The sequence below is a fragment of the Falco punctatus genome, assembly GCF_963210335.1.
Source record: "Falco punctatus genome assembly, chromosome: 2".
NCBI classification, from domain to species: domain Eukaryota; kingdom Metazoa; phylum Chordata; class Aves; order Falconiformes; family Falconidae; genus Falco; species Falco punctatus.
Genome location: NC_137581.1, coordinates 121,694,931 through 121,714,151, shown reverse-complemented (window position 1 = coordinate 121,714,151; position 19,221 = coordinate 121,694,931). Strand labels below are relative to the sequence as shown.

At 43.4% G+C, this 19,221-nt stretch overlaps 2 protein-coding genes across 6 annotated transcripts in view; one reads left to right on the top strand and one right to left on the bottom strand.

The window, feature by feature from the left end:
* Positions 1-19,221, bottom strand: part of CMSS1 (cms1 ribosomal small subunit homolog) — a gene marked incomplete at its 5' end in the record, with an annotated part of 239,809 nt that overhangs the window by 85,565 nt on the left and 135,023 nt on the right. The window contains one exon of one of the 4 annotated variants that reach the window (XM_080376005.1): positions 9,739-15,171. The exons of the other annotated variants lie outside the window; for them this stretch is intronic. Coding sequence (XP_080232131.1) covers positions 9,739-9,853 — 115 coding nt within the window. Of the gene's footprint in view, positions 1-9,738; positions 15,172-19,221 lie in introns of those variants that run through there. 4 annotated transcript variants of the gene reach the window in all.
* The window catches only part of LOC308059094 (filamin A-interacting protein 1-like), a 154,814-nt gene that overhangs the window by 51,364 nt on the left and 84,229 nt on the right, over positions 1-19,221 (top strand). The gene's annotated exons all lie outside the window — the stretch shown is intronic.

Here is a 19,221-nt window from a genome sequence, read left to right as displayed (position 1 = left end):
AACATGCTAGCCTTTCGATTTATAATGTACTTGTAAACACTTGTAAGCTCAAAACAAAGTGATAGTCTTTATGGACAGGAAAGCACGTGCTGGATCCCAGGGCAGTGCCTGTGGTTGGAGGGCTGTGGGACAACAAGAACAGTGCTCTGCTACAGATGGAGCACCCTTGTTAAGAGGTCTCCTGTCCATAGCAGGCATGACTGGCTGGCAGACATCTGGCTTAATTGGAGCAATGTCCTTTTTGCTCCCCACCCCACATGACAGGCGCGGCTGGTTGAGAAATCAAGACCCACGCTGCCCCAAGCGCCTGCCCTGCCTCCTTACTGAATAGAAGAAAAGCAGCTGCTGCTGTTGCAAAATGGGTGTGATCCAGGTTAAGCTGTGGGGGAGTGTGAGTCTGTGGCCTTACCTTCTCATGACAGTCTCACACTCAGTATATGCTCCCTGCTGGGCCTGGTCCCGGAGTCAGGCCGCTCTCAGTCCAGGTGAAATAGAAAGGCCCACGAAACAGCACTTGCTTTTAGCTGAAGATCAGATAGTGAGGACATACGGCACAGCCCCGCAGTGTGGTATGCCGTGCAGCAGATTTTCTACACTGCAACCAGCTGAGGAGGCTGCATCTGATGTGTGGTCTGTTTAAGAAATACAGCCTCACTGTTTTCTGTAGTTTTATCACATTCTGATCACGATTAAACAAGCCAGTCAGCCTATTGTTCTTACCACATGGTAAGTAACTAGCTACATGTAAACAAAACAATTAAGGTCCATAAGGAACTGCTTGCCATTCAAAGCTGAACTAAACACTGCATTTTGTTTTGGGATTCCAAATATGGTAAATTACTGACAGTTAACTACGACTATGGGATTATTTGATACACAGGAAGGGTAACTGGAACAGGCAGCACAAACTGGAAAATCCCCTTCCTCTTCACCATGTCACCAACCATCCCAAGACCCTTCTGGTCTCACTGCTAGCTGCCTCTTGCTGAGTATCATCTTAGCATAACTAATTCTTGATAATGGGCATGACAGCGAGATAAACTTCATGGGCTAGCACAGCTGGCTCTAAACCCCTCACTCTTCAGTTGAGAAACCACCAGGCTCCATCACTGCCTCTCCATGAGAAAACCTCTGAGTTGTTAACCTCTTAACATATTCGGCAGTCAGACAATTCCTTAGGGGACAGTGTTGCCTTTTTACAGGCGCGCGGTGACCTGGTTCAGGAACGGCACGGCGGCCAACCCCTGGCCGCTTGGTCCATCAGCTCACAGACACCAATGTGGTGGATGGCAAATGGCGTTTATTGCTGAACGACGTGACACTATATAGCCTAGGTTTACAATGTCACTTCCGTCTGCTTACATCATAAATCAAAAGCTGTTGGCTATCTGGAGGGGGGCCCTGTGTTTCCATACAGCGCGAGATCTTCCGGCCGCCAGGCCCTACCTAGCAACATTTCCCCCCCCTCTATGCTTAACTAAACAGGCTAAAATAGTAAAAATATTTCTAAAAAAGAGTATAAAGATAAGGCACACTAAGCAATTGGCACTTAGGAAGTGACTGGGGGTAATGGAGTGTAGCTTGGGATACTTGGGAGAGCCAGGGAAAATTGGGGAAAATACTGATCAAGTACATTTTTAAAGCAGTTGTTGGTGTTCTACAAACATGATGTTGACTCTTTCTAGCCGGCTCTGGATCCCCCCTGTGGGGGCTGTATCGCCGTTGTCTGGACTCCGCTGGTGCAGAGCTCTCAGATGCGGACAGGCCGCTTGTCGACTCGTTGTCTTCTCTTGTAACCAGGGTATACTGGTTACGGGGGTGTCCGATGATCCGGTCCTGCAGATAAAAACTCACAATTTTCATTAGTTTTATTGTGGACCATGGCGATGGCTTGGCAATAACTCTAGAGGTTACGCGAATAGCCTCTCTAGCTGCACGGGTGGTTGCCATAACTTCATGGGCCCACAGGCCCTGGGCTTATGCTTGGGGGGTAATCATTGTTGGGTCTGTAACCATCAACCGCTGTAGACTGGAGCCGTGTAGCGGATGATCCGCTCCGGTTACTCGGGCTAACTGCCTCGCACAGTTCTCTTCCCATTCTTGTTTAAACACAATCATCCCTGCCCCGTCAAAAATCAACCTACAGGTCTGTTTTATATCGAACGGGAGCAAATCATCTCCCCCAAAAACTCCATCTATGAGGGTGGAGACCATGGCCGAATTGAGTCCTTTGTCTGCTATTGCTTTAACAATCGCTTGTATATCCTTAGGGTTTAAGGGCGAATGAACCCTCTGTCCCCCGTCCGTCACTCGGACCGGGAATGCTAGTGTGTCTGTTGGGGCCCAATCGGCACATGCAATTTGTATTTTTTTCCAATCAGTGAGAGTAATTTCTGTCCCCTTATGTTTTTCTTTTTCCGTGAGTGGTGATATTTTGGTCTTTGTATTTGCAAGCCAAGTCTCCCATGCAGAGTCTGAATCGGAGTCAGAGTCCGACTGACTGCTCTCTTCCGGGTGTTGGTGGTATGTGGTCGGGCTTCGGCCCCTCCCCTTTCTTGTGTAATTGGGCGGTTCTTTCCCTTTTTGCCCGCCCTGCCTTCCACTTGGGGAGGCGCCTGCCTTATAAGGACGGTTTTGGGGAGGGTCATTCTGATTAGCTTTCCGCCCCTCGCTCGTGATCTTTTCCCTTTTTTGGTCATGCCAATCACTCTTTTCCTTCCCATTCTCCTCCCCCTCCCCTTTGTGTGCGCTTGTTAACTCTAGCGCTCCCCCCCTGCTCCCGCCGGGGGTGGTCTCGCCCCGCCCTTCTTCTTGCTGCTCGGGGACATCTTGGGGCATATATGGTGGTGGTTCAATCCGTGTATTTTCAGCTCGGCTTTCGCCTCAGCATCCCTGGCCTCTGCAGCCAGTTTGCCCCAAAAGGAGTCTAAAGGTCCCTGGTTCGATCCCGGGTTTCAGCACCACTTGTTGCCTTTTTACAGGCACGCGGTGACCTGGTTCAGGAACGGCACGGCGGCCAACCCCTGGCCGCTCGGTCCATCAGCTCACAGACACCAATGTGGTGGATGGCAAATGGCGTTTATTGCTGAACGACGTGACACTATATAGCCTAGGTTTACAATGTCACTTCCGTCTGCTTACATCATAAATCAAAAGCTGTTGGCTATCTGGAGGGGGGCCCTGTGTTTCCGTACAGCGCGAGATCTTCCGGCCGCCAGGCCCTACCTAGCAACAGGACAGCACTGCACACAAACACACACCAACTCATTATTTTCTTATTAGATGTGTTCCTGTTGCATCTAAAAGCCCTAATCAATATCAGAATGTCAACTTGCTAGACACAAAATATGAATGGAGGAAAAAAGAATCCCCTCCCTAATGTCTACAAGACCAGAAGCCTGGTTACTGTAAACCCAACACACACTCCCAATGCATAAAAAAAACCCAACCCTCCCACTGCTAATTTGTGTATAAGTTCAGCTTTGCAGGCTGAATATTCCTATTTTGAATATTCACAGAATGTCTTGAACAGACAGTGTAGGAAAAAAACTCAAACAGAATCAGAAAGAAAACTTTATCAAATGCATTGGGGGGGGGGTGTTAACAAAGGCAAAAAATTAAACATGCATTCTGTTGCCGCACTCACTGGAACACCCACTTTTGTATTTTAAATGTGAACACTTTTCTCCTTTGCAAAGATTTAGCAGCTACCTCTAGTTACAGACCCGCACCGCAGCTCTCTGCTCCTGCTAAGCCACTGCGGGGCTGAAGCAACTGAGCTGAAGCAGGCACAAGGCTAAGGAAGGAAAACCTGGGTAGAGCTGGGACGGGACGTTGCAGGGTAGGTGCTGAGCTGAAGGACAGAGCGTGGAAGGTGACGACAGCTTCCAGGATAAGTTCACAAGTTTGACATTGGAAATCTGGGAATTTAAACCACAGTCATGGTGGATCTTCCCATTCCCGTTAGTCATGTTCTCTCAACCAATTCTGCTACGTGGTAGCTATGCTTGCACTGCCTAGAAACACTCCAGCCTCCTGATGACGTTACTACATAAACTGTTAAGTTCTGAAATACAGCTAGACAAATGTTAAGAAAAACTACAGTCTATTTACTGTAGTACTGCAGCACACATCTCCATCTCCAATGAAGTATGAAAGACACGCTTTTGTGCAACAGGCTGTTAAGGGCAGCCACTGGGAGGCTGAAGTGGCCTGTGGTGGCGTTACTCAAACAACATATAGCTATGGGAGGGTTGGACACAGGCTGTGCAGACACTCTCTCCAGTATATTAACAGAAGAGGCACAACTTGCACAAAAAAAAGAAGCCAAAATGCTCTAATGTGGTTCATTTTCTATATCCTGGGTACCAAAATGGGAAGGGAGGGGGGACCAGAACAAAAAGGATAGAAATTGCCTTAAATTTCTTCCTGAGCTTCATCTGCCATCATAAATATTGCTGGTCATCAGATTATTACCACTTACCCCCTATATTCCTTGCAAATACTTATGGGCACAACTTCAAAGCTACCCACATACAACAAAGGATCACTGAGCATCCTACATAGGAGGCAACAGAGCTGGGAACACACAGAAAAAGAGTCAATTGGTTTTGAATCAGGAGAAGTTCACATCAAGTGCTGCTTCCCTGTCCCTAAGGCTTTTACTTTTTGCCCGCTGAAGTGAATCCTTCATCCAGCAGAGACAAAAAGGTCTAGAGCCTAGAGCAGGGATCCTCAAACTATGGCCCACAGGCCGGATACGGCCCCCCAGGGTCCTCAATCCGCCCCCCCCCGGTATTTACAGACACCCCCCCCTCCCGCCAGGGGTTGGGGGGGGAAACCAAGCAGCCGCAGATGACGTCCTGCCACTTCATCCGCGCGCTGGCCCCCTGATTAAAAAGTTTGAGGACCCCTGGCCCACAGTCTAGGCATGTCTCAGGACATATCAGGGTGGAATATGGTGGGCAGAGATGCAGGCCTGGACTAGGACTTGTTTGAAGTCCTGGAGAGTCTGGGACTTATTCTATGGGAAGATCCAAGTTAACCCAGAAGCATCAGAAAGCACCAAAGGGATGTACTCTAACGCAGGGGTGAGGCAGGTAGACTTGGGACAGACCCTAGGACAGCAGCCAGCTCCTAGTCTCTGTGAGACTGGTGCCTACGGAAAGGCCCCGTCCCTTCTGCAGCCAACACAGGAGCGATGGGTGTGGTGTGCAGCTTTCTTCTTACGGTGCAATCATGGTATTGGGAATTCTGATTGTGAAGCATTTGAGACCGGGAAGCAAAAGGAAAGCTGCTTCCAAACCCATGCAAAGACTAGAGACACTCAAAAGCTCAAGCTTTCACTAAATGGGCACAAGTACTTTCAGCAGGTTCTGCTTGTCCTTTGGACAGTTTACCACCCATCCTTTCCAACACAACATTTCAGAGAAAGCTACTGTAGGAGTGCACATGTATGGCACTCAGGATGCACTCTCCAAAATGTGCAAATGTAGTAGAAGCATTAGGTTTACCCTTCCTTGTAATTTTAAGCATTATCTTTCTCTGCCTCCTCCAATCTCTGAGCCCTCTTTCAGTATCTTAATCTTAGCTCTATTAACCATATTCTCTGCTCTTTTCTGCTCTGCCTTTACTCTCTCTAGTGTTCCTCCTCTTCACTAGAACAGTCCTTCCTTCTTGCATCTTATTTCCCCACTAACACAACAAAAATTGTAACACTAATCTGATTTCACATGTGTAGCACAGTTGATTTTACTTTTGCATTCCCCACTCTTTTCCCCACATTGCCACTGTCCACAAGCCCTGTGGGACAAGGCCTGTTTAAATTTGAATCGTACTTAGCAAAACAGCACTCAGATCTTCTGTGGCCCCTCAGCACTCCCCAGACAAAGGCACTTGCCACCATTTTGTTAACTTGCTTCTTAGGGAGCCACCACCCTTATTCCATCTTTGGATTTGAAGTTTTAGGTCAACACAATAACACTGCATCACCCCCCCGTACAATACCTGATACAATTGTTGTCAAGGTCGCTTTGCCAGCAACTTTAAAGGCAGTTGAAGAATTCCACCTCAGACCCCAGGCAAGAGGCAGAATTGCTGTATCAGGGAAAACTCTTCCAAGGTACAGAGCAAAAGGCTTCTAAATTCCATCCTTAAAAAAAAAAGTAACCCTGAGTGCCTACACAGCGCTCGCCTCTGCAGCTCGGAGGGCTCGGTAAGCACTCGCATACCACGGTGTTGAGCATGGCAGCAAAACCTAGACAGGCTGCTCAAACAAGCTAGGACCTGGGCACCCTGCTTCTCATGGCACCATCCTTGTAACATACAACCGTTGCCAAACATTACAGTATAAATTTCCCACTGAACCCAAGATGCAGTTGACAAATATACCAAAAAAGCATAAAAGTATTTATATCTGAAAACATGTTGACTGGGTAAACAAGACTGTAGCTGGGTCCCTGTTATGTCCGGCTCATGGGTGCACAGGCTGAAGTAGGCAGGAACGTTCACAGCAGTCACTGGTGCGCAGCATATGTGCCCCGTGGGCTGCCCTCCCCACTGCTGTGCCTGGCAGGAGCAGAGCAGTCCTAGGCAGGATGATGGCTGCCCACTTATGTTTAGCAGACGGCGATGACCCAAGTGCATGCAGCAGATGCTGAGCTCCTCAGCCCGCTGAAGCAAACCACTGCCACCCGCACTGCATGCCATCAGCATGCACAGCCGCAGGTACAACTGTCAGCTTCCCTTCACGACCTGAATGCCAGAGGGACCCTGACTGTGGCTACAGTATAATGCCTTTCGCCAGCTTCATAACTGACTTTATGGACCCAATTTACTCACTCAGATAATTATCTAAAACTTAAATAAAACAGTCGTGACCAAAAATGGTCAGTTAGTGGTTAACTTGTTGCTTTTACATAATCAGCTTCAATCCTACCCCTCTCCAGTTCTCACTGCAAGCATTTAAGAGCCCATCTGTCCATTCCACAGTTAACAGTCATCTTCCCCTTTAGGAATGCTGTGTGCTAGAATTCACTGTGTCATTAATGTGAAAAACTAATCATCCATTATGTTAATAGTCTGTGTCACATTTGGCAAAACTGCCACTCATATTTAAAGGCATGTGCCTTTAATAACACAACATCTTAGGAACACATCAGGGTTTTTTAACTTTTAAAACTGAAGATACACGACTAAGGGTCTCTAAGCCTGTGTGTATCCTACCTACCTGTAACTGGAACGATATTCTTCAATATGACCAGTGAAAATCTGTAAGCTGTATAATGCTTGCAACATTTCAATCCCATGCAGAAAGCAGTTGCTATGCTTTAACACTGGCAAGCAAGCACAGGAAAGAACCATCCAAATAAAGGTACCTGCTAAGGGACATTTTTTTCAGTTAGCACCTTAAAGAATACAACATTCTAACTTTAGGGGAATTTAAGAATAATTTTATGACCAAAGTTAAGCACAAGAGCCCTGCTTCTGGCAAGCTTATGAGCCCACGACTTCTCCCAGACCAAAGGTCTGGCACACCCAGGCACAGCAGGGCTGGCTTCCAACGCCGTCTTTCTGTTTCCAGCCCAACTGGATACCCATACATCATTCTGCAGCAAAGGGGGAAGACCAGCTTCAGAGCTCCTAACACTGAGCTCCTTCTGAAATAAGTGCTTCCCATCCCAATGGAAGCACCTCAGATGCACTTACTCTGGAAATTCCTTCTTATAAACCAGCACCATTAATAGGAGACAACTCGCAATCTACTGAATTGCTATAAAGAGACCCAACAACAACAAAAAAAATCAATCCTGTGCTACTGTCTACCCAGTTGTTCTAGTTAATTCTTGTGGTTTTATCATTACTGTGTTTTCCTTTATCTTTTCATTGGCTTTCTCCCCTTTCCTTACTGCCTGAGAGGCACAAACACACAGGATTTCCCTGCCTACTCATGCAAACACAGCAACGGCAGGGGACATGCCTGAAAAATGCCTGAACTGCCATTTAAAGAGGAAAAAAGAGGGTTCTTTTCCCCTCAGGTAGTCACAGCCACTACTTGTAACAGGGATATGCAAAAAACATTAAGGCAGATGTATGAAATTTAAGCTGATGATATGCTGTAGTCCATTACATCTGAGGAAGTGTTGTTATGGGGAATGCTAGGGAGAACATTTTGATATGGGCCACAGGACTAGCTCACACCAGTTTCATTGCTCAATGCGGCATATTTTTCCTATTATGTAATGCTTATTGTAGGCATTATAATGATACATAGCTGAAAGCCATCAATAAAGGCTTTCACAAGGGACTGCACAAAGAAAGCTGATACAATGATAAAGAGACAGCGCCTGATTGCTTTTCCTTACACTCTTTTGTACCTTTTGGTGGCTGTTAAATCGGTATGTTCTGATCAGATCTCCTAACCTCACCTGCCACCTTTACGACACCATTTGTCAGACCGAATTTAGAAACCAGCTGCTGGGAGAAGGGCTACAGGCTCATCAGTTTTGGAAGTTCACTAAATAAGGGGGGTGGGGGGAGGAGGTCTCTGCCAGGTCACTTCAATCGCTACATGCTGTACAAGCACCATCTTTCGCAGGACAATTTCTTTCAGCACATGCAGATTCCCAAATGGTTAGAGAACAGACTAACTAGCTGGAGTAATTACAGGGAAACCTCTCAAAACATGAAACCATATTAGGTGGCCTTTTATTGACTACGCCTAAATTAAAATTTATATGTCATCCGGGCAGACTTGCAGAAATCCTCATGAATGCAGTGTACTCAGGCTTTTATTAAAACTGGTCAGACTTTTTCACCACCGAAGCCAAGATTTCATTAGGAACCTTTCTCTGGTTACTCTGTCTAACTTTCTACATTTACAGAACTCTGTCAAAATTACTTCTTAAAGATTTGAGACTGAATTAACCGATGCCTTCCAGGGAGCTATTTGTCATCAAGAAAAAGTACACTAATTTGGACAGTTTAGGGTACTCAGATTTTATTTCTTTTGAGAAACTTTAACTCCACGGACGATGAGTAACAGATGAAAAAGAACTGCTTCCACTCCCAACCTCAGATATTATAATTATATTAAATGATCATTTAATTATTAAAAGGAGTAGATCGCAATGCAAATGCAAAGTTCAGAAAGTAAACAGTTTAACGTCTCAAAATCCCTTCTGTCACCGAAAGACCGCAGGGGCCTAAGAATCCACATTAAGTGGAATTTAAATACAATAAACAGGTTTGATTTATCTTTAAAAATTAATGTGAAATTAAATGACTGAGCACTACTACAAAGCAGCTGGCTATACAGTTACCCCACCAGTTTATTCATAAACCTATTTCCTGGCCAAATACTCTAAATTCAATACAATATCATTACAAAGTGCTGAATTGCATGTAGAAGCCTGCCTGTCGCTTCTACCACAACGAAGAGATGCTTATTCTAACCTCATTGTGCAAAATATAATTTTGGAACCCCTATAATCACCACAATTGGTTTAAAAATGCAGTATTTTAAAATTTAATACCTCATATTTTGAGGAATAAAATATTTGCATCTCGCAAAAGGAGAGAAAGGCAGATCAGGTTTGTTTGTCCTTAAAAACAAGTCTGTCACATAATGGGAAAGAAAAAATATAAAAATTCACCAGCTGCTTAAACCAAACAAAACATTCAACTACAAACCCCAGTCTATTTTGTTACCTGGTCACCTTTGGCAGTGCAGATGCTTACACAGTGCGTAAGGTGTACACTGAAGACCTAAGAAGTTGCCCATTGTCCCATACGGTGGAAAAGGGATAAGACCTAGAAGAAGAACTACTTGGTCACAGCAAGCCCATATACTCATTGGTTCCAGACGATTCTTCTCCTTGGTTTGCCTCTTCAGTGCCTTCTGGGCCACTAGAAAGGCAAGTTTCTTCAAGAAGAGATCTCAGTAAGGTCATCCCAAACATCAAATGCAGTAACAAAGATGACACACAAACAAGTATAAGAGAAGGACATAAAAGAAGTTGAGTCTGGAGCAGCTGTCAGAATAAAGGAAGCAAGGCTGAGGCTGGGCAGACAATAAGAGATCAGAGAAAGAAATGCTGGCAGGTGAGCATCAAGCTGAGCAGTGAAAGCAAAAAAGGAAAATTCACTATTGGTCTACCCTGGAACAGAAAACCAGTCAAGCTAAAAGGAATAACTTGGTGAAAGAATATAACTGCTATTACAATATTAGCCTTGCCAAACTTGAAAGTCCCTTAAAACGGCAAACTCTGTGTCTAAGACAAGAAATGAACAGGAAGCACATGCTATTTAGCCAATATTGAGAGAGCACACAGGATAAAATGACAGAATTCTGTCCTCGTATAAATATAATCAGAGAAGTTGGAAAGAAGAAAAAGCTGAAGATGTTGTAAGCATAAGGGAGGAGACTGCAGAGCTCATGTTGCATGCAGGCAACTAACACGGGTCCAAAGATGTGTCTGAGCTAGAGATGCTGCAACAGCCCAGCGAAGGTCAGGTCTGGGAGCAGCCCAGCTGACTGCAGAACGCAGTGCAGTTCATTAGCTCATAACCTACCAGCCCTGTTAGCAATCCTCACCTGTCAACAGTGACCCTCTCACAGTAGCAAAACCTGAGTGTAAGAGTATGGGAAACTTAATGCTGGGGGGGATGAATGAGACCCCTCCATCCCCGTGAGATCTATTTTTGAAAGCAGAAAGAGCTCCCAGTCGGGCAGAATCAGAAAACTGCACCTCTTCAATTCAGTCCATGAAGTCCGACCACAGACACAAATGATAAGCTTTAAATGGGGGTCTACATATCTGAACTCTGCATATACAAAGACCAAAAAAAGGTTTTGGCTGCAAAGGATTCTGGAGTTGCTGAAAACAAGGGATATAGCAACCCTGAGCTACAAAATCATTCACTGATTTTTTTCATCTGTGTGTCAGGAACAAATGAGACCTCAGGCTTGCAATCTAAAACCCTCACCATAGCTTCTGCAACCTACTTTTCCTAGGGTAGAAATTGTATCTCTCCAGGCATTAAAACAGGATTGCGATTTAAAGTCAGATTAGTACCATAACAATTTCTGGATCAATATACCTAGTCTCAACGTCATTTGTTCTTTCTGTTCACTCAGTTCTTCTCCAAGCAACTATCCGATGCCTAACACAGTGGGTCTGGTGGCAAGGAAAGCCACACAGTGGGAGCCTGTCTCAAACCAGCCAGCTTCAGCTCAAGTAGGAGACCAAATCTTTACACACAGTAACTGCTTTGATAAATTCAGGATGGATGTCAACTCCAAAAAGGGCATGAAATACCCATATTTATATGAAGCCCCTGACCAATGTCTTACCATACCTAAAGTGCTTTAATAAAATCAGGAACTGCGTATATGGAACTTGGCATCTGAGTAAACAATGCCTGGTATAAAATGCAGCTTGCATATCATCTGTGCTACAAACTAAAACAATGTGGTCAGCCAGTACTGACTTTTGCTGTGCTTGTAGTTTAGGTAAATCCAGTCTATTTACCTACATCACGACAGAGAACAGATCAAATCCAGTTGATTTTAGGGGAAAAGAGTAGCAGTTGTAGACAGGAGAGCTAAAGACCCGCCCCCCACACTCATATAATTTGTACGATTTGTGCCATGGAAGCCCAGAGAGAGCTGATCGGTCAGGCTGCCTGTGGCTCTGCACAGGCTTTTTTGTGCACGAACATTTTAATAAACACTGTGCCCATGCCCTAAGTGATGACACAGACATCCTCAGAGCTACTGGAAGACTAAACTGACGGAAGGATGAATCATGTCCCCACATGGGCAGTATCACAGAGCTGGTGGAAAGCTGAACCATGACCTCAACTTCAGCCCCAACCGGACTGTGTAATACAACTCCTGTCCAACCTATGCACCTTTACGGAAAAGGGAAAACCTGTTTCAGAATGTAAGCAATATTTCAACAGATGCTCAGACCGCAGTCTGAGATACCCAAGTTCTGCGCAGGAGAAAGGCAGGGAATGAAATAATCAGCCTGAGGGTACACGCCAGTATTTCTTCAGTGACTTTCATACATGAAGTCTTGCATCTTTTCATTGTCTCAATACTTAAGGCAGTTTCCATCATCTAAAGAGAAAAAAAACCCAGCAGTCCACAAAGGGAATTACTTGGGCCTGTAGCTGTTTGTATTATAGCATATAACTAAGATGTTGAATTGAAATGAATTAAAAAAAAGAGGTAATTTATATTGTGGATGAGGTGGTATACAGTCAAATGTGAAACATCAGTGAGTCTTATTTTCCCATGTAAAACCTTGGTCTGCATAGGAATTCAGACTCCAAGCCTAAATATTTTAGAGAGCTATTCAGTTACATACAAAAGACATTCTATACCTTTCTGTTACGAGGGCTGAAAAAGTGCCAGTGAAGCTCTGCACTGTTCTACCTTGTGAGGACTACAGGCTGCAGTCATGTCAGAAACGTGACAACTGAATTTAGGAGCAGTCCGTGCAGTTTAACTCCATAATGAAAACAAATATTCTTTCTAACTCTACTCCTATGAAGGTATTCATTGTAGTTTTAAAAGGGATGAAAATGTCCTGATAGCTTGCTCTTGAGCTGCTGTGATGCACTCAAGCATAAAGTCTTTAAATTTGATGTCAAGCTGTTGGATTTTTTGTGATTTTAATTGTTTCTTAATTAGAGAAGAAACTACAGTGTATGTACGGTTTATAACACTAAATAACACAAATAGCATTCTTTTTAACAATTGTCTAAATGCACATTTAAACAATTAGCCAATTATCACCTCAAATATTATCATGTCCAATTAAAAACAAAAATTATTTCAAAAGCACTCAAACGCAGTTCTAGTAGGAAAGCCATGAAAACCTATTTAAGTGATGCAAGAAGTCTAATCTGAACCAGGTGGACAGAACATCAATCCTAGAATGTCTTGATTCTGTGGGTTTTTATTAAAAGCTGGCAGAGGGATTAAAAAAAGAGATGAGATCAAACATTCAACTAAATTCAACAAAAGAGTTTTTTTAGAGAAACACAAAGGCAGAATTTGTGGTAGTGCAGAAGATGATGCAGACAGGCCAACTGACTTTGTCTCAGTGTACTGCTCCAAATTCAGCTTTTGGGAACTCTGTCCAGCAGAGATTGCTTTCTTTCTCCATCCCCCTTTTTGCCAAACACAGATGTATTATGAGAGCAGGGCAGGGAGAGATGAGAAAGACCCTAGAGAAGGGAGCTTCCAACCATATGCTATTATGTTTTCTGCAGCTTCATAGTAGACTTTAATTTTTTAAACTTTATTTCATGTACCTCATATTATCATATATCTCAAATGCATTGATATGAATTTCCCCCGCTCACCTCAATCTCTCAGTTAATGTGTGTTCCCTCATGCTTTCTGAGCTTCCATGCCCAGTTCCACTAAGCTGTGCTATGTAAGATAGAAATTTCTTTCTTTCATGCTCAAGGACTCTTGCACGTCTCCTCTGCATTCTCGTACCTTCTCCTTTTTTTCCCTTAAAAATAAAAAAATTACTATAGACTTCCCTCCTTTTCTCTTTCTACCCACATGCTAAAGAGGTACCTTCACCTATTACGTGCCAGAGCAAATCACACAAAATTAAAGTAGTGGATATTCTGCTTCTGGCATAAATAACAGCTCAACTATTGTGACCTTTGCTTGTTCTCTAGATGGAATTTGTAGAGGCCTCAGTTCATATTTAAATCCCTTCTTCAGTTCATAATGAAATCCCTTTTAAGAGAGAGAGAGAGAGAGAGAAGCTATAGTTCACCAGCAGTGTCAAGTCAGTCAGTGACAACCCATCATCAAGCAATGAAAGTACAAGTAAGAGTAAAGACCAGCAAAGTTTAGAGTCTGGAGAAGTGAGAAGAGCAAAGCAGTGACAAAAAAAAATTGGTATAGAGGACCACAGCTGAAGGGAGACAGAGAGACACGGCAATACTGAGCTGTATAGCCCGTGGGTGATCACCAACTCTGGGATTAAATCCCACAAAGGCTTCCAAGAACACATTTAGGTTTGTTCTGAAAACTGGACAGGTATATGAAAATTACGAATATGAATAAATATATTATTGAAGCAGCTGGTTATTTAAGTAAAAGATCAGGAAAGATAGGAGTCAAATGCCTGCCAACAAAAATGGCAGGCTTCTCTGGCAAGAAGGATACTGCAACTTTAAGAACCCGAGGGTTGAAGTGTCTGATTTTGTTCTAAATATCTGAAGGGGACAAAAAAAGATAGGAAGACAGTGCTGTTGAGTAGTTGAGGTTGGAAAGCAAAGTAGAGCTGTGGTAGTTTTATTCTAGTTTTAGATGTGCAGTACACAGAACCGACTTAAAATAGCTAGGAAATGATGCCTGTTGCATTCTGGAGATTAGGATCAGGCAAAGGCTTTATGCTGGTTGCCAGCATTTGAATAGTTTTGAGACATTTCAGAAGATTATGTGATTCCAGCAGACCTTTTTTTAAAAAAAAATATCCCAACAAACAAAACCAACCAACCAAGCAACAAACCTAGTGGATGCTTTTAATAGATATTGAGTACAGTCAGGCTTTGTTTGAGAAAGCACTGCTTATTCTGAAATAAGCAGGATCCAGACAAAATGCTTCATCAGTTCACTACCTCCTAACAAGATCTTAGGAGCTCTAGCCTCTCATATGCACATTGTTTTAAGTAAATCCAACTTGAAAAAGCAGTCAAAACCACCTAAGTGGGAGCAAAAGTTGTTAGCAACATGTTAGCAGGGCATGGGTGATGTTAAAGGGAGAGTAACTGCAGGACAAAGCAATGTCTCAAAAGCTAGTACCTGGTTTTCAAGCTGTATCGTCTGCCTTCTGTGTGACTGGAGCCTCAAGCAAAAGTGACCAGGGAACTACTGTTCGCTCTCACTCACCTGAGCAGGTCCTCACCATCTACAGGAGGACAGTCACAAGCACTCGGGGAGGTGGGTTCATATTTTTGGCCAAGAGGAAATGAGATAAACAGGACATTAAAATTATCACCATTAAAAAAACTGCACAACTCCGTTCTCTTTGTGAGCAGTGATAGCTGGGTGGCTTCAGGATTCCAACCTAAGTGGGACAAAAGTATCTGGAAAACTGATATGAGGCCGCAACACTTACTCCACTGAAGACGCACAGTAGTCACCAACTATAGAAATCACAGATTGACCCTTTTTCCTTCCCCCTTTCCTCCCCACCCCCACCCCCCCACACCCCCCCCACCCCACCCCACCCTCCCTGCCTTTTGGTCAAAAATTGGAAATAGTGACTCACTAGCTCTGTATCCTACAAATCTCTACCCCCTGCAAGGAAATTTAATCATTTGCAACCACTCCCATCACACCGAAGTCAATTGAAACGGCTTCAGTTTTTAAAGGGAACTTGTGATTTTCATAACATTTTCTTATCATACTGAAGTAAGCCATTTAAATCTCTCTACTTTACTACATGCTCCAGTACACCCAGCAGTCTGAACAGATGGAAATGAATTAGATAAACAGAAATATTTTTGCTATGACCTAATTTAAGGATCTTAAAAATAATACGACTACTTCAAAAACTGCAAGGCATCAAAAGGCTTAAAAATATTGCAGAGACATGAGAGTGCAAGATAGCTGGCAAGTACTGATAGAGTAACATTGAACTTGAATGAGAAACAGGAGGCATTCAGAGACACATGGTTACCATTCACATAAATTTATGACCAGGGCATTTCTGTTACTGAAATACTCTTTGGCCCAGGAGCCATATGCAATGGCTCGCTCTTTCATGTGCAATGTCCATTTATGTCATATTGTGAAAATTAAAGAAAGGTTGAATTTGGAATTTACGTTGCTGTACAACGTAAAAGGTACAGCTCCTGCTCTTTGTAAAAGAAATCAACAGCCCTAGGAAAAGGGCACGCAGCTTTTACAAACTTCGCAGTAAGCAACGCAGGAGATGGCTAGGAGACAAAAGCATTCTTGCCTCATCCTACATGCAGTTAACATCAGTCTAGTACAGCTCAGGCCACACCTTTATGAAAGCTGCCTAATGTTTCTACCAAACTAATGAATACGCTGCTTCCTTGATTGCCTTAAAAGTTCATTTGTGCATCTGCACGAACACCGAAGCTTCATTAGCATTCTAGCCTCTGAAGGATGTCTTTAGTAAGCCACTTCCTACCACACAGTCGATGGTCTTCTGGTTCCTTGAACAGAAATTTAAGTTGAACAGTACAAAACACAGCCTGCGAAGCAGACACGCAGTGCCATTGTATTGCAGTTCCCTCATCAGCCTTACAGTTTGCATTGTGTTCCATATTACATTCCTTCTTACAAAAGCATTTAGACATCACAGCAGCCTGAGTAATAAAACCCCAATTTATAAATAGTAACAACTTCTCCTTATCAGGCAGTAAGTGTCCAGGAACCCAAATATGGTGAAGCAATTCATAAACTGAAGAAATAAGGAGCTGCAGGAAAGAAATATTCCAACTCCTATCACAAACTTTTTCCAGAGGTTGTCTGCCTCTACCTGTATACCAGATTCACATTGTTAAGATCTGATGGGAAGAACTCAGCCACACACTGTTCACAGCTCAGTGCTTTGATTCTTGGGTATGATGCCTGACCTCCTCAAGTCATTCTTTACTCGCTGGTTTGACAGGTTTATGGCTCCTCCTAAAGGCATTTACTTAAACGGGAGAAAAATGCTATGCCTAAATCCATAGGAAACGCCACTGTCCCAAACCTAATCTAAGCTTGTTTTACCTCTTGCTGCTACTTTAAATTCCAGTGCATGTGTCTGCATCTTTCTGTCATCTCTCTGATGATATGGGGCTGAAGGTATTTGCACAACCCCATATAGCACCGTAAATACCCACATGGCGCATCAGACTGTAGCACATCCACACAAATGCAACAGACAAGCACAGCGTACAGTGCTAGCGGCATTTATGTTTCCAGCACCCAAGAAAGCTCACTCAAAACTAGGTGAGGTTATTTCTGTGCAGCTTTGCGCTGCACCATGGAGTCAGGCTCCCTAAAGAAGAAATAATCTTTCTGCTGTTTGCAGAAGTAAGGCCCCTAGGTGCTGCACAAGTAAAAATAATCAACAGTAGCAACAGAGCCCTCTTGTATATTCCTAAAATACATCTAAAATTGGCTGCCGAGAGAAATGTTTTCCTTTTTCCTATAAAAAACCAACATGCCAGTTGTTTCATGGTGCTCTGCAATAAACCAGGAACAGAGGAGTTGCAACAGAATGCAGCTCCGCAGGAGGCCAGGCACAGGAGATGGAGCCCTGACCAACACCTATGGGAACTCCAACCTGGAACAGTGACGAGAGGACTCCAGGCTTTAACAGCTCATTCCCATTTCCTTACCACAGTGCAGCCAGAGCTATCAGCTAGGACACAGCTGAAGTTAAATCTAGAAAACGGTCTTCTCATTGGTAAAGTTCCTTCAAAGGGAGATGGGTTTATATAAGTTAGAAACATTTTATCCTTTGAGTTGGTGAAACCTCAAAAGCATAAAAGTATCATTGCTCCAAAGGAAAGCAAAATTTTCGCATGCAATACACTTCTTCCCCTAGCTTCACTGACCATTGCTTCATCAAAATCCCTTTTCCTACATCCTTCTACTAAAAAAGCTTCTTTGGAGAATAATAATGTGTTTTCCAGATGGAATATCTTGTTTTGCTTCCTTGTTTGTTTGCTAAAAAAACCAACCCCAACAAACAAAAACCAACCAAACCAACCAAAAAAAAAAAAACACCCCAAAAAACAGAAACACAAAAAAACCCCCAACAAAAACACCCAACCATCCAACCCAACAACCACCCCAAAATGACAAAAAAAAATATTTCAACTTGGAAAAAGCCTTCTTGGCAGGGGGAGAAAGTTAAGTACCTCACGCACACAGCAGAAAAATTGTTGGTTTTTTCACTCTGCTGGAATGCTTTATAAAATCACTTACATCCCCATATGGAATAAAATGTCACAGCAGTTCCTGACACTTCACCTATGTTTTACAAATACCTCAGTTAAAAGGTCATGTAAACATTCTTCAGTGTGCTTTGATCTTTCTATAGAATTTTTAAGGCAATTTTCAGATTATGGAGTAAAATGGATTCCATTTAACAGACATGGATTATCATACTGTAAGTGAAAAGGAAAGGAGAGAAGTAAGTTTATGTTCTGGATAATGTTTTCAGAATTTCCTACATGAGCTACACATTTAATCCCATGAAGTTTCAATGGGATTAAGAAACCTAGTATGACCTAGGTGCTGTCCCTGTACTGATTAGGTGAGCCTGGCACCCCCAGGACATCAGCTGCAGACTTCCAGCCAGGGCCGCAGCTCGCTCAGGGCGAACAGCGGGCACAATCCTCCCACCACGCAGGGAAGCGTAAGGGGACACAGCATGTCACCCCGGGCACCGGCTGTCACAGACCAACGCACAGCATAGTTTGCTGTATATGTTTGCTCGGGGCTCTTCGTGACCACAGTTCAATTCCTGCTCAAGGCCACAAAACAGGAACCAAACATTTTTAGAAGTCAAGGCATTTGGAGACTCTTAAGGGCCTATTCTTTCAATAACTACAATCATCTGAAATTAATAAGTGAAATATTAAAAAGGAAAAATTCTGTCCAGCTTTCAACATTTGTGGAGATGTCTGGGGTTTTTCCATCAGCATCTGAGCAGCTGACAAATCAGAACTTCAGGAAGCTTGTAATGTTGCCATGGAAGACATTATCACCTCAAACCTTTAACAGTAGCTTAAGCACACTGTAAACTGACTGCAGTACACTAAAAATGGCCAGGAGAGTCAGTACCCATCAACTGGGTAGGACAACATAACGATTTTACACCATTTGTAACCAATACCTTGCTGCTTGTGTTATGCAATTAATGCCATTCACACTTTAACAAAGAAGAAAGAAAAAAAAAGGCAAAACCCCCAAGACTTCACTGCTTTTCCTAAACATAACTAGCCCTTTGCTCTGTTATTATAAAGACATCTTGATCGGTGTGGATGACTGATGGAGGGTTTACAAATTAATAACTCCCTAAACCTGCTTTAAAGCTACATTTCATGGATTTTTTTAATTCAAGCTCCATATCAGAAGAAGGGATTAGTGTCACTGTTACAGAGATTACTGCACATTAGTATAAAGACTTACAGAATTCTGAGTTGGTG